The sequence below is a fragment of the Phaseolus vulgaris genome, chromosome 5 (assembly GCF_000499845.2).
Source record: "Phaseolus vulgaris cultivar G19833 chromosome 5, P. vulgaris v2.0, whole genome shotgun sequence".
NCBI classification, from domain to species: Eukaryota; Viridiplantae; Streptophyta; class Magnoliopsida; order Fabales; family Fabaceae; genus Phaseolus; species Phaseolus vulgaris.
The window spans coordinates 37,387,429-37,403,834 of NC_023755.2; the positions used below are offsets into that span (position 1 = coordinate 37,387,429).

The window sequence follows — 16,406 nt, forward strand, 5'->3', positions numbered from 1 at the left end:
ATTGTTTCTGATGACATGAGAAAATATATAATACCTACTTAATAAATGTCACTTTCTCTACAAAAGGAATTCTTAGGGTCTATTTGTATTATGAGTTAATTTCACCTTCCATTTTGTTTAGACGGAAAATATGAAGACTTACTTGAGAGGTCATTTATTCTGAAAACATCATTTATTCTCTTGTGATAATCTCTTCTGTTGTTAACAACACTTTAAGAGTTGTGTTATTTCATGGGTTGGTGAGTGTCAACCAATCAATTGGATTGATATCACGTGTTGAAAGATAAACAGATTACCTATGAGACTGTGTACATTACTACATTCTATGTACTGAGTCAAATAAATCGGAATGGTTGCTTCTGAGCAACTTTCATAAATTAAGACTGGCTTGACAAAGTTAATGTGTTAGCTGGGGTGGCATAAGTGATTTTGAATGAGCCTTTGAATGGTAGATGAGAGTGTGACTTGAGGAATGTATGGTTGGGATCTTGGACTAGTACATAAGAAACCCACATGACTTATTCGTTGAACCGTAGAGGTAACCTTTGTATGCATAGTTTATGTGATGGATCCACCTCCTCCTCCAACCACACCGTTGCTAAGTGCAGCTCCACCTCAAAGAGGATTCTTAGACACATGGTAACGAACTTGAGTCTCTCTTTGCTTAAGTTCTGCAACTGCATATTTATTATTAAACTAAACTATAGGAATGTAACAGGAAAGTGAAATTGATAGTGTACTGGTTTTATATGATTTTCAGCTTATGGTTTCTGTGCTGCTGCGGTCTATTTAGTTGCTGTTTTCCTCCCCTTTTCGAGTTCGGCCCTCCTCCACTCTAGACTCTACTCTTTGCTGCTTTATTCTGTCCAAAAAATGTACTTTAGGATTTTCATTTTGTATGAGCTACTGCCAGAGGTGATGGTGAAAACTAATTTAACTTTCCAAGAGACAATGTTGCTACTTGGTTGTTGCTGGAACCTCAACATTTGACATATAAATTTGTTCCCATTCAACAATAAGCCTCAATGATGATCATGAAACTCTGAGCATGTAAAAAGTGCATAAACTAAACATAACTTTACAAAATCACTTTATATTTAAAAAGTGCATGGTTGCTTGAAGGAAAGACTCCTAAAAACATATAATTAATAGTGAGACTAAACTAAGAACAGGATTATGGCAGAGGATGCAGAGGGTGTTGTTTATAATATATGAAGATAGAAATGGCAACACGTGGGGTCACAACACTCGTGCATAAAAAATCTTGCCAAATCCTTGGGATGAGTCTTCCAGCATGGATCCAGTCTGTACTTGAGCTTAACTAACAATTTGATACATCTACCCATCGGAAGGTACAACCAATCGCAATTCCACTTAATGTTCTCACAAACGTTAAAAAGCACAACACTGAACTTAGTTTCGTTATTACGTGATAAAGTGGGGTGATTGATCTACACAGTGGAGGCTCAAATGCAACAAAAAGAGGCTCAAGAGACTAAACAACGTTGAAAACGCATCAAACTTCATCTTAAGACGTGATGAAAATGCTCGAACACTTCGAGAGAAGTTGAAATGACAGCATTTAGAAAAAGAGGACTTGTGTTGTGTGCAAAGGACTGAATGTTAAGAAATTGAAGAGAGAACATGTTTCATTAAAAAAATATTATGATGCAAGATTCAATTATTAAAACAACATCATTAAAATTAAGCAAATATTGTCGCATTCTGTACATTGTAGGAGTAATGAAAAGTTAAAAGTGGGAGAGTAGTGATTCAGCGCCAGTTATGGCAATGGGAACCTGAGCTGGTCTGGGAGTGCGTGTTAGAATTACAAGGATGCAACACGTGTCCAGATTCCATAGCAGCGTATCTAACGCAGTCAACTCTTCCTCGGATCATTCGCACGTTAAAATATGTTAACAATTCATCTCTCTCTCTTAAAACAACTTTGTTTGGTTGGAAGGAAAGCAGCAACCCCTGCATGGGTGTATGATCCCTACGGCCCTACTTACCCGCCGGACTAAACTCTTCTCTTAATTTTATCCCACTTGGATTGGATTGGATTCAATAATATATAATCATTGAATAAACATGTAAATGATGAAAATCACATAAATCCAAGGCAGCAAATGAAATAAAATTCATTCATTGAGGATGAAAAGCGTGCCACTGTTATAATAAACCATACTTCTTCCCTTCCTCAACGTGGATGCTTCCTAGTTGCCATTGCCACCATATCAAACATCAAAGTAAACTATAACAAAAAACAAAAAACTTGCATTCTTCGTTCTCAGGGTTGTACTTGTATGAATGTTAACTTGCAATAGCATAAGGTGTACTTCTCTCTCAACAAATTGATAAATAATTATCTTGTATTTTCGGCAATCCATGTGAAAAATACTTAGTTGATGAAGTAAACCCCAGTTAGCCATTTCTACTGTTTAAATGAATTGATCTTTCCTTACACACAAACCTATTTCCTCTTTTGATTTTTTTATAATTTAATATTTTTCTTCAGGATTATGTTTGCATTTTTTTTTATAAATAAATCTCGGTTGGACATGTTCCTCCACCTTCAAGGGAAGGGTGACAACTACAAGCAAATGAATATACTGCTCCTCTCACTCTGCATTACTCGAATGATCCATTTGTGTTTGAATCCTCAAAGTGGTTTCTAGTTGGTCGGGGACAAATCAAGAAGCAAGGTGGAAGAGATGCAGATGTGAGAAGTTGGTTCAAAAGGGGCATGGCTTTGCTTGTAGCAGAGGGAAATGTTCGGGAATCTGCCTCACTTTTTGTTGGAATAACTGTAAGAAACCAAATCTATTGTTTGTTGGCATCTCCTTTTTATGCTTTTGACGATTTGCACTTTCTTGCTGCAATCACTTCCGGTGCTTTTGGATGATCAACAAACATTTGATAGAAAAAATCAAGTTTCAGCGTTTAAATTGCTCCCAGATTCATATTTTTTTCTTGAAGAAAGCTTGATACTTCTGGAATATTGAAATGGCTTTTGGTAATTCGAGATCTGCAAGGTTCGTTTCCTTTATTGTATTTTTCAAGTTTCAAGCTATTTAGTACTACGTACTATTACTACATCTGAGCTTAGACTATAAACAGATTACTAAACTTCAACTCTACCCTTCAACAGTAAAAACATGATTTGAGATTGAGTTTCATTAATATTTAATTGTAAGTTTCATGGCATATTTTAGGTTTGAAGATGATCCGGAGCTAGCTAAATTTCCTGCAAGTAACGGTGACAACGGTTTCAAGATCAAATACCACATTGATGGGACACAAATACCTGAGCCTAGTTCCAAAATGGCTAAGAAAAAGGTGACGGGGAAGTTCTTGAAAGCTAGAATGTTGTCAAGAGTGTTCTCAGAAGACTATGACAGAGTCAAAAGAAGAGTATTAGATCCTAGGGGACAAACCATACACCGATGGAACAAGATTTTCTTGGTAGCATGTTTAGTGTCTTTGTTTGTGGACCCTTTGTTCTTTTATCTGCCAGTGGTTCGAGATGAAGTGTGCATTGATATTGGAATAACCCTTGAGGTTATCCTCACTTTGGTAAGATCAGTGGGGGATGTCTTCTACGTGATTCAGATTTTCTTGAAGTTTCGTACGGCTTTTGTTGCTCCTTCTTCAAGGGTTTTTGGGAGAGGAGAACTTGTTGTAGGATATTCTAAGATTGCAGTTAGGTACCTTCGCAAGAGTTTCTGGTTAGACTTTGTTGCTGCCCTGCCCCTTCCTCAGGTACCTTGCTGAAAATTTTCTTTCTCATTACAAAAAAAAGTGTAGAAGTATGTTTAGAGAATGGTGCTTTGAGATGTTAAATATGCCTTTTTGCTACGTTGATTCCAGGTGTTAATTTGGATTATTATCCCAACTCTCAGGGGTTCAACCATGGGCAACACAAAAAATGTCCTTCGCTTCTTTATCGTTTTCCAATATTTTCCAAGGCTGGTTTTGATTTTTCCACTCTCATCACAAATTGTAAAAGCTACAGGGGTGGTGACAGAAACAGCATGGGCAGGGGCTGCTTACAACCTAATGCTTTACATGTTGGCTAGCCATGTAAGTAGCTGAAATCAAAACTACATTTTCTTGATTGCTCATGCAGCTGAAGCCTTTTCCTTAAGTTATCATGTTTATGACAGAAAAATTAAGTCTCGCATTAAGAGAAAAGAGTTAATGCAAACCAATTTTTATTCTCTCTCAAAATCAAACTATATTGGGGTTTATATTTTAGCACATGTTAACATTATGCAACCTGTTTTTCATTATTTTGGTTTTTGAATGGGAAATATTCCAAAAAGATTTTAGGGGCTTGCTGGTATCTTCTATCAATCGAACGACAAGAAGCATGTTGGAGAAGTGTATGCGATTTGGAAAAGTCATTTTGTGAATATGGATTCTTTGACTGCCACAGAGTTAAAGATGCCCACAGGCTCTCCTGGTTTATAGCAAGTAATATCACAAATTTATGCTCACCAAATGCAAAACATGACTTCTATCAGTTTGGTATATACGCTGATGCCGTGACTTCCGAAGTTACATCCTCAGCATTCTTCAACAAATACTTTTTTTGCCTGTGGTGGGGTCTAAGGAATTTGAGGCAAGTGTTATGCAGTTCTTTTGTTCTACCTTATTATCATCTTTTACACCTTAGTTAAGCTTCTATAACAATTATGCCATCCCCTTTCCTTTCTTCAAAACAGTTATTAGCATCATTCATTCAAAATTCCTCTATTCTATTTCTTTTCATCTACTTGAGCAAAAGATAATGTGATCCACTCTGATCAAATGAAGGGAATTTTTTTTCTTCTTTTCATTCCTCTTCCCTAGCAACTGGTATAAAATTTTCATGACTGTAATGCTTTTCTGATTGGAGGATGCAGTTCGTTGGGACAAGGCCTTCTCACCAGCACATATGTTGGAGAGATAATGGTCGCTATTGTTATTGCAACTCTTGGATTGGTTCTTTTTGCGTTGCTAATTGGTAATATGCAGGTAATGAAAGTGTCTTTTACCTGTATTTTCTCCATTATTAGAATGTAGTTCACATAATAGAAGTTGAATTTTGCAGACATATCTGCAATCAACCACTGTTCGCTTAGAAGAGTGGAGAGTGAAAAGAACTGATACAGAACAATGGATGCATCACAGACAGCTACCTCCAGAACTAAGAGAATCTGTGCGTAAATACGACCAATACAAATGGCTGGCCACAAGAGGAGTAGATGAAGAATCACTTCTCAAAGGACTCCCCGTGGATCTTCAGAGAGACATCAAACGCCACCTTTGTCTCGATCTAGTACGAGGAGTAAGTCCCAGCTTCACAACACAATACCCACATCTCAAAATTAAATCTTTTTATTATAACTAAAAGGTAGAATGAAGATAGAATTAAAAAAAAATCATGGTGATGAACAGGTGCCCTTATTTGATCAAATGGATGAGAGAATGTTGGATGCAATCTGTGAGAGGCTGAAGCCAGCACTGGGCACAGAGGGCACGTTCCTTGTTCGCGAGGGTGATCCTGTGAACGAGATGCTCTTCATAATCCGAGGCCATCTTGATTCCTACACCACGAACGGGGGCCGGGCCGGGTTCTTCAACTCGTGCCGTATTGGGCCGGGTGAGTTCTGCGGCGAGGAGCTTCTAACATGGGCCTTGGATCCAGGGCCCAGCGTGATCCTCCCTTCGTCCACTCGAACAGTGAAAGCCATCTCGGAAGTGGAGGCCTTTGCACTGATAGCGGAGGACCTGAAATTCGTGGCGTCACAGTTCAGAAGACTGCACAGCAAACAACTGAGACACAGATTTAGGTTTTATTCGTACCAGTGGAGAACCTGGGCTGCGTGTTTCGTTCAAGCCGCGTGGAGAAGGCATAAGAAAAGGAAGGAAGTTGCTGAACTAAGGGCCAGGGCCATTAACAATGCTCATCCTGGGACACCAACGTATGCCACAAAGGTCGCCAAGAGTACTAGGAAAATTGTTCATGTCTCTTCTCCCACAGATTCTGGAGTTGTCTCCTCTTTGCCAAAGCCAGCAGAACCAGATTTCACCGTTGATGAACGATATTGATTATTCAATTCAATATAAAAAAAAGTTTTAAAATGTAATATATAAACTTTTTTTTTCTACTAACATTTTAAACTTCTTTTTTCCTTATTAGCAACGCTGTAGTGTTTTAAGATGTTATGGTAAATATTATAATCAATCTAAGTTGGCTAGCTTTAAGATGAAGCATTTCAAGTATCTTAGTAACAATCACGTATAAAATTTAACTTAGTTACGACTAATATCCACAAATAACACAAATAACTAATTAGGTTCTCTTGTTACAATTTTATTACAAATACAATATCTCTTAAATAGAGATTATAAAGGAGATACAATAATTAAGACCACCCACTAAAACATGATGTCTAGTCAACACAGTTCAATTGGTCTTGATTTCACACTCAACCGATACTAGTTACCGTATAAAAATAATATTATCCTAATTAATCAATCATTTTGAGAGTATTTTTTTTTCTCTCTCTAATATCCCCTCTTCTTGTTTTCATTTTATTCAATCACGTAATTAAAACCTTAAAATATGCAGAATTCAATTATAGATTAAAGATGAACTTTACGAAAGTGTTTGTGATGAACTATACAAATGTTGCTGTGATTCTTGTAGCTAGTTTATGACCTAGAGTGAGATAATCAGACTCTTAAATGTGTTTGATGATTGTACAGAAAAAAAAATGTATAAAAATATAAAAGAAATTCAAGTTATACAAAATAATCAGTTTAATTTCTCAATATTAATACTTAGAGATTCAAATCATATTTTTTTATTTCGAAATCCAAAACTAGAATTACCTTAACTTTCAGGAACTAAAATATCATTACACCCAAATAATTTTAGTATCAAAATAAACGTGTTAACATGAGCTCCTTTGACTTGATGCAAAAATCAAATACATGTTTAACAAGCCACTTTACCATATTTTACATAACTTTGTTGGGTGACGAAACTAACTTCATTGGCAACTAATTCCAAAAGATATTTTGAGATTTTAATAAATTTATAAACTAAATTGACAATGTCTCCTTTTTTAAAGATTAACGACCTTCTTCCGTTTATGATTTACATGATATTGATGCTTTTGGATTGATATAAACGTTTCCCAGGAAAAAGGGATGATTCATAAAAGTAGCAATAACGATTAAAAATTTATTGGGCTATTTTGTTGTGTTGTGAGATTTGTGTAGCTTTCGTACCAACGAATGGATTCATGGTGTATTCCACCAAGAACACCTGACTCTGCATGAACACACACAGTTTCGTGCTAAGTCATGAATATGAATGTATCCACCAACCACTCACCATCATATGCATCCCACAAATGTATAGTGCCACCTGAATTCTGAAATTCTATTATAAGAAAATTGAGAGAAAACGCGTTGAAAAATGGAAATTTTAGACTTTTTTTGGATACTTATGTTAAGAACTATAGGAATGAAGTTTTGTCAATTAGTTCATCATACCATAAATCCATCTTAAAGGTTGCTAACCATTCCTAACTCTAGAAAGGAAGAATAAGACAATAAAAACTACTATATATATTGATGCTTGACATTATTATTTAACTTGTAAATTGGTACTACGTAGTGATTGAGGTATATATTTTGAAGATACGTGTATAAGAATTTATATTTATTGATTCGAAATACGTGTTGTTCTTTGATTAAAACGCGTGTTAATTAGCGAAATAATGGATTAGTTAATATAGAAGAAAGCAAAGCAATAAAAGAGCAGAAGAAGAAAGAAGAATGATAGGAAGCAGACAAGTGCCTGAAAGTGGGAAACCATGTTGGCCTCCACGGAAGCTGACTCACCCAAAGTTTATCATCAATCTCAACTTTCAACACTCTGTGCGCAACGCTTACAATCTTTTATTGCGTTCTGCACTCTTTTTTATGGACATTTTATTCTCATACTTTTGTCTTATTTGGGGGAGTGGTAACCAAATATGAAGTTTTTATCAAAAATTGAACTTAAATACCATATCTATTATTAATAATAATAAGAAGAAGAAGTGAGTTTTAACTTCATTTTTATAATGTAAAATTATCATCACACCTTTTACCTCGAGATGATGATATGATATTAGATGATTTATATGTTTAACCAACTTTGATTAAAATATATATTAATTGTTGTAATATAATGTTGAAAAGTGAAATTTTAACTTAATTTTATAAAATTATTTATATTTATTTATACATCATAAAATGTTTTTATCTTCTGTTAACGTGTGATGTTCAACAATATTACTTATGTATTGTCTAGACCGAATGAATAATTAACGAAATGAAAACCTAAATAAACATGAATAAATAATTAAATAATAAAACTATAACAAAATCCATTAAATAGACTCAAATATGTACAGTATGTTTAATAAATGTAAGGTACGAAAAGTAAAAGTCCAATTGGGTCTAAAGTCCAATAAGTGGGTATTATAAATAGGTGATCAACTCAAGAGGTAAGTAGAGTAAATTTTATCTGCTAATTAAACAAAATCGATTTTGACTTTATCATCAGAGTCCCTTATAGGTACACACACCCGCCCGAGAGCTGACCCTGAGCCCAAAAGTCGAGAGTCCAAGTTGACTAAGTCCGATCAGTGAGAGTCTGCATCCTATATCCAAGAACCAACTCAAGCCCAAACCAGTAGACAATGTGGCCGAAAGCCTAAACCCAAATCAAGAGACAATGAAGTCAAGAGATTCATAAGAGAAAAGGTTAATTATTTCTATAGCTTCTAAGAATAACTCATATCCAACTTCCTCTTAATTATTGGATTCTACATTTTCACACATTTTAATGGAACGACACCATTTTCAATTTAATTGGTTCCAACACAAACACTTCTTATATGATTCAATCTTACAACAAGAATTCTCATAAAGAATCAATTATCATAATTAGAAGCTACGGGAACAATGGCAGCTTCTTTGTAACTAATGGAATGCAACATGTTAAGACCCGGCAACAACTAACACATAGATCTCCCTTACTATCACTTTTCTATTACTTTTTTTTTGTGTCACATCACTATTGGATGACCTGATTCCAAAGGAACACAATCTTTAGTAGTATTTCTCTAACATTCTGTACAGAATATATAAACAAATAATGTATAAGGCAATAGTGTAGTGATCTTAGGGTTAATTTCAAGAGTAATAGAAAGGTATTGCCGAAAGGAATCCTCATTTTAGCACTTTGATTTTGCAAAATTCCTTTTCACACAAATAAATTATATTCAAACAAGTGAACGTATCCTATAAATGTCAAGTCACCATGTCATCACGTGAAGGATATCAAAGTCCCAATCGTACTTTGCATCCCATGGATAGTGTGGTGATTTCTCAAAGAAAATGGACAAAAGAAGAAGAATGAAACTAATGGGAGTTTCCACTTTTTTTCTAATAATCTTATTGGCTGTTACTTAAAAACAAAAAGAAAATAAAAGAAACTAATGGTAGTTACCACTTTTTTAATACCCATATTGCTTGTTAATTACTTTTTATAATGCCTAATTGGTTGCTTATACTTTTTCTCTTTTGGCTACTTTCTCTAATACCCTTATTGGTTGTTACTTAATAGTGCTCGCAATGGATTAATTACGAGTTAATTAGTGCATGCACCATGCATAACTATGATTAGGCTCGTTTGGAGTTTAAAATAAAAATAATGATGGTAAAAAAACGTTGAATTTGCTTTTGAATTTCCATAGAAAATTATTTTCTAAGCAAACTATTTCCTCCGTCGCCCTCTTAGCCTCTGATCTTTTTAAATCTAACAAAATAAAGAAGTTAGTGGATATTAATGCATTGGTGCTTAGTGCTTATTAGGTTAGAAGTGATATAGAGAGAAAATGAATAAGAAGAAGGATAAAATTAGACAAAAAAAAAAATAATATGGTTTAGATTCATAAGAGAGGACATTAGAAAAAAAACCTAAACAAATGGTTATCGACATTGGAGTTAAAACTTGAAACATATTATAATTATTTGAATATATATTTAAGATCTTAAATATTTGAACAAATATTTAACTTATTTTGTACCCGGTAAAATTTTGATTTTGGTAACAATAAATTGTGTCATTTTTTGTTGTTGTTAAAGATTGATTTTAACTCTAACAATAATATAATAACTATTGAAGTTAATGAAAACATTGAATTGATTTTATGATTTAGTGAATTAAAATGAGAGAGAACAAATTGTGGATTATTTTTTATTGATTCAAGTATTTAATTAACATAAATAGTTATTCGACAAAATGAATATAAAATAAGAAACGATTCTGTCGTGTAAACCTTTTCAATTATTTGATGAATAAAACATGTCATGGAGATTGAGATACCATATAAAGTAGAAGTTTGTGTTATTGAGGTTTCCAAACTTTCTTTTCCCTATTAGATCACAGTCATTTTGAAAAGTAATATTTGTGGTAATATATCAATCTTGAATGATTAAAATAGTTCTTGCAACTATGTTTTTAGTAAACATATATAGAAAACTGAGTTTGAGTGTAGCTTACTGAACAACTAAAGCGAAATTATCAAAAAATCTATTACTTTTTTTTTTTTTACTTTGAGTATGTTGTTCATTTTTATCCTCCAGAATGATGATTCTAAAATGATGATCACAAACAAAGAGATTCAAATATGGATAAAATTTGCAAAATCGTTTGAGTGGCTGAGAAATTGTGTTGATGATGGCCAATATTATAATTCAACACTAATTCGGGTTAAAACTAAAGACTGATGCTAGTAATTTGTTATGCAACATGAATGTTAGAGTTGATTTTGCTGTGAACGCTAAGTGTTGTTAATTATAATTTTCCAACATAACAAACTAGCTTTGAGCTTCATAGTTTTAATCCTTTAGTTAAGACTAAAATTTTGTGGTACGTTCCATCACCCTTTAATACATAGTGTTCTGTAAATTGTTTTATCTTTCTTAAATTTTTGTGACATGACGCAAAGAGGATCTATTTGAAAAATGATTCCCCTAAAGTTGTCATCCCAACCATAAAGCACCATTAATAAAAGCATAACCAATAAATACAATTGATGAGGCACATTCATAAACGTTTTATAACACTGGAACAAAAGTGAGTTTAAATCACAATTTTGTGAAAGCAACACGTGCACACATTGTTGACCAAGTGGAATTTCACTCATGAGTTTGGCTTATAGAATATATATATTTTGGAGAAACCTATGGAATATGTAACCATGATTCTTAAAGTATATGGAGTTATATTGGTTAATTAAAAGTAAAGTAGTAAGGTTTAAATAATTGCATATAGTTACATACGTAATCAATCGCAATTGTCACCTTTTCTTTGAATGTAGGTTCTTTGAATGTAGGGTAACATGTATGGAACAAATGTAACAGGTGCATGAATGAAATCCGTCAACATTGTACTCCAAAGTTATATTTCCAACAATTTAGGTCATATAGAATCACAAATTATGAAAATAACGTTTCGGGTTGAATGTAGATCGTAATTATTAGGGAGATTTAGTTTCAAAGAAATAATGTGATATTTAAAAATACTAGATGTAACTAAAATTTTTTCAATAGCACAACTTAAGACTTGAACTTGGATTAACTTTAAAGAACACACAACTAGTTTTAATTATTCAGAATGGTGTATTGATCCTTTAAGTTAACTCAGACCATGCACGGAACGAGTCTTGTTGTCATATGTGTAATACACTCAACTTTTGCTAACGCTAACATAATATTTCAGTTATGAAGCGTTTGAAAAGTATGTGTAGAGAAGATGTACCTAGTTAAAAAGATGCTCAAATGATCATGATGGATAACTTAGGTATACCTTTTGTTTTGGCAGTAACCTTAGTCTCAATGTTTTGTGAGTAATATGGTTTGGAAGTGAGTTTTTGAGTTGATGCAGATTCTAGATTATGGTATAGAGGTTCATATTAGAAGGTACGATACAAGAAAAGGATTAACTAATGTTGGTTATTTTTGTTTAGAGACATTAGTTTAAGTTGATTTGTATACGGACTGGGATCCCTTAAATATTTTAATTTATTTTATGATAAAAAAATTCAATCGCAATCGTCTAATTTTTCAATGAGGTGTTGTGATAAAGTGTGAGTTTGTGAATTGGTGCACTCTATAATACATATAGAAGAAGGAAAGAACGTGGAGAAGCAACTAAGGCAAAGAGAATTATTTATAGAACTCTAATTGGGATGAAAAGTTGAAAAGGCAGGTTTAATTACGTATACAAGTTGGTTTGTATGTTGAGTATTGGCCAATAAATGGCGAGGTTTGTTACTGGAAGCTTTGTTTAGACATTGATTGAGAGAGAAGTGAGTCTGCAAGCAAGATATGTGACACACATTCCTCCTAGGACAGATGGGAAGTCGGTGGTTCACGGAGCACTCTTTGGATGTTCACGAAGTACAACCACTATGTTCCCTCATCAATCCTCCTGTGTACGCTATTCTTTTAACAATTTTGATACGTCTAATATAATATCAGGAGTCGAGATTGAAACGAAGATTCGTACAATCTCTAAAATGCAGGACACGTGAACACGGGACACAAATCTATATATTATATAATTTTGAGTTATATAAATTGAAAATAAATATTTATGTGCAAAAATGTGTTTTTGATTCTTTTGGGAACAGAAAGATATGTTTTATGACTGGTTCAAAAGAATTTGTTCCTTATTTTTATAATCATAATAAAAATTTATACAATAAATTTGAGTTTTTAGAAAATTATTGTATTTATACCTTTTTAAATTGTGTTAGAACCGTGCTAGAATTTTAAAAAATTCAATAAATAATTTTTGAATTGAACACTTCACCGATAAGTGTCCTACGAGTTTCATGAGTGTCGACACCGTGTCCGACACGGATACGTCATTTAAGAGAAGTGCCCGAGTTACATAGTTGATATGTCTTTTAAATACAAGACCAACATCTAAAATGAACAATATCTGAGATAAAGTGATTTATCCTATCAAACTATCTCTCCAAATTAAGGTCAGAACAATCACTTAATTACACCATTCATAATTCAATTTATGCATGTCAAAATGTATACTTCATGAACTAAATTAAAGTTTACTCTTGAAATCAAATGAGCGATATATACTTTTCTTTAAAAAAATTGAAGCCAAGGAAGCAATTTTTTGGGGTGGTTGAATTTAAGATAATTTCTTAAGTGTATGATAACTAAGACCACCCTTCATTGGATTGGTGGTAGTAGGAAAAATAAAGTGAGAAATAGAAATGTTTTAGTTAGGCATACTTTGGCATCAGAGAACTAAGACTTTTTCTTACAAATAGATAAGTTCTGTTTGATTAACAGAGGAAGTGACCCCTTTTTCTTGCATATATGTTGAAGACAGAGGGTTGCAACATATGCATGGGTTACTAAACAGCATTCATACTTGCGTTGCTTGAACGATAGGATGAAAGAGATGTGTGCCTTATCCGAAAAGGCAACTCTTGGACAAATGTTTTAATCTCTTACGAATATGACAGAATGCAGACTTAACACAACTTACCTCTGAGATCATCTTTTGTGTGGTTTTCTGGTAAAACTGGCATTGGTTTTCAAATAATATTAGCATTTAGTTTCTGTTATTTGATACAGTTTATGTATAAAGTATAATAGGAATATGCCATGTGCCATTAAAACTACACCGACAAATCTACAAGGCATGAGGAGAAATAACATGGCATGAATAAAGAGAACGGAAAGGGGATGCATTTGGGTTATTAATTAAGTAGGTGGTACGTGGATAATTATCTGAGTAGGATTCCCACCATTTAGTTGCTCAATGAACTCAATCATTCATTTGCTTGCAAATGCACCAGATCATGTCTCCTTCCAATTCAAATTCCAGCAAAGAACACCAAACACAAGTGTGCTTGTCTCCACCAAACAAATTATGGGAACAGATTTCAATTAGGATTAAAAATGGATTGCATTATATCAGATTTTCTAAAACTGATCTAAACCATTTCTTTATTAAAACTGCCTTCCAAATCTTCCTTCTTAATCATCTACAAATTACTCCTTAATAAAACTAATTAATATTTGGTGCTAATAACAGAGTTATTTAAAAGAAAAAGCTACAGTCACTCTGAGACAAACTTGTTAGACTTGACAGTATTTTGTTTGTTATAGTAGACTGTTTTCCAACATTTTCTTTAGATAGATTTCTTTTTAAAGTATATGTGTGGAAAAAAAATGCTTAATAATTTACGTTTGACATAAATAATCAGCAAGTGGGGGGTTAGAATAGCTGTTTATTTACAAATAACTTTATGTGGTTGTTGTGAGATCACTTATTTTGATGAAAAGAGGTAAACAAAGAGCATTAAAGTAATTGAAGACATTAATCTGATAAAAACACATTGCAATGCTTTCCCCAACAAAGGATAAGGAAAGTGAAGGGTAATCTTAATTGTTTGCCAACATAATGTCACACATCTTATCTGAGAAGAGATGTGATACGTACTTTATTGGTAGTTGATTAACATAGTCAAAAAATATGGCTGGTTGTAATATGAGAGGGAGACAGAAAGGGTAGCATCAAACTAGAGTCTGTGACAGATTAAACGTTTCCAAATTTGGTGAAACCAATTTGATCATGGGTTTTGGATGCGTCAAGTTCTTATTGGCCTTTGAGAAGTTTCTTTCCAATAGGACTCTGACCAATTGTCATAATTTTCTTCTCAAAGAATGGCTGGGAGTGAATGGCACATGCTTCTTCTTGCCTATTCTCTAGAGCAATGCTATATTGGTGTCAGTGATGTACACATTCACTATTTTTCCTCTCCTTAACCTCTGCTCAACATCTATTATTGCACGGATGAATTCACCAAAACCATCCAAACTTTTGGTTTTCTAGTCCTTCTTACACACCAAGAGCCTAATAAACCATTTTAATTACATACAAACTGCAATGTCTTAACTTATGTTCAAAACTTTCCTTCAGGATCATGCCACATGCTTTGCTTGCAGAACAAATTGCTATGCAGCAGATGTAACTATCAAACACAATTCCCATTTTTAAAATCACTCATAACAACTTACTATAAATGATCACATGTAATAGCTTCAAACATTTCTTCTATACTTTATTTTATAAGCAATAAACTTATATAGAGAAAGATGAGATGAAATATTTTCTCCCATACACAACAAACTGTGTTCTGTATTTACACAGATAACGTGTTTTTTTAGGTTAGAATTCTGTTACCGAAGAGCCAAATTATCACCTTCATTGACTGACTGAGCTTAGTTTCATGGAGAACCAAATTGTTAACTGGTTTTTCATTTTTTTTTTGCATTTTAATTTATTAAATAATTAATTGGAGAGGAAAATTTAGGAGAAAAAAACTTATAAAAATAATTAAGTGAAAATAATTATTTGGAGGAAATATTGAATTTTAATAATAGTTAATTATATTTAGTAAGTGTGTAGGATTTAATTATTTAAAGAAGTAAAAAATTAGATAAAAAAATATTTAATAATAGATATATTTAAAAAAGAGAGAGAAATTTTCTGGGAAAAAAAATAAAGGATTGTAAGAAAATAATAAAATTTATGTGATATAATAAAATTTATTGAGTTTTGTAAAATATATTAATTTTAAAAAATAAGTTTATGTAACATATAAATTTATTGAAATAAAATTTTCCACAAATAATGAACTTAAAGTACACATATTTTAAGGAAATATAAGTCTTTTTAAAAAATATGTAAATAAGTAAAATTTAGGAAAGAAAGACTTGTAAAAAAATATTGGAATTTTTTTATATAGTTGAAATTATTGAGTTGTGTATAATCAATATTTTAAATGAAATGAAATATTGATGAATTGGAAAAAATATTTTAAAAATATTTATGGAAAGAAAATTAGAAATGTATAAAAATAAATTTTTCAAGTAAAAAAATACCTGAAGTAACATTATTTTATACTTATTGTAGTGAGGTTGATGAATGTATACAAAGTTGACATTGTATAATACATAAATTAAAAATTGGGTTGAAAAAATTATTATCGTGGGATTTAATTTATTTATATTAATAATTTCACCATATAATTTTTTTAAAGAAGTAAAGTATAATGAATAAGAAAACATTTGTACGATTAGTTAAGGAAGAATTGATTTATTTTTTTACATGAATGCTTCTAAAGGTAATCCAAGCAATTGGATAAAATATAAGAATGAAATTAAATAAATAATAAGTTAGTCAAATGTACTCTTTTGAAGTCAAGATGGTTGATATAAATATTATCTTCTATGTTACAAACCAATTC

The 16,406-nt window shown here is 32.6% G+C and overlaps 1 protein-coding gene and 1 long non-coding RNA gene across 3 annotated transcripts; one reads left to right on the forward strand and one right to left on the reverse strand.

Moving 5' to 3' along the window:
- Positions 1–2,143: 2,143 nt before the first annotated feature.
- LOC137835716 (protein CNGC15c-like) lies at positions 2,144–6,258 on the forward strand. Of its 2 annotated transcripts, none has more exons than XM_068644344.1 (8): positions 2,144–2,809; positions 2,924–3,035; positions 3,216–3,762; positions 3,871–4,083; positions 4,326–4,624; positions 4,908–5,019; positions 5,096–5,332; positions 5,443–6,258. In XM_068644344.1, exons 2-8 carry the CDS (start codon positions 3,007–3,009, stop codon positions 6,094–6,096), a joined length of 2,091 nt encoding a protein of 696 aa, XP_068500445.1. In that variant the 5' UTR covers positions 2,144–2,809; positions 2,924–3,006; the 3' UTR covers positions 6,097–6,258. The 2 variants fall into 2 exon arrangements, with proteins under 2 accessions (XP_068500445.1, XP_068500444.1); XM_068644343.1 differs by having other exon boundaries at positions 2,166–2,413; positions 2,519–3,035.
- On the reverse strand, positions 5,010–5,990 carry LOC137835717 (uncharacterized). The gene is made up of 2 exons (XR_011085119.1): positions 5,851–5,990; positions 5,010–5,775 (listed from the first exon to the last, which is right to left on the reverse strand). It is a non-coding gene; the product is annotated as an uncharacterized lncRNA (long non-coding RNA).
- Positions 6,259–16,406: the final 10,148 nt, after the last annotated feature.

Bases quoted from the DNA above. Each gene is read 5' to 3' on its own strand.
- LOC137835716 (XM_068644344.1), top strand. From the start codon at position 3,007: ATGGCTTTTGGTAATTCGAGATCTGCAAG. The intron at 3,036-3,215 runs GTTCGTTTCCTT...GGCATATTTTAG, and splicing joins GGTAATTCGAGATCTGCAAG to GTTTGAAGATGATCCGGAGC. The intron at 5,333-5,442 runs GTAAGTCCCAGC...GGTGATGAACAG, and splicing joins GTCTCGATCTAGTACGAGGA to GTGCCCTTATTTGATCAAAT.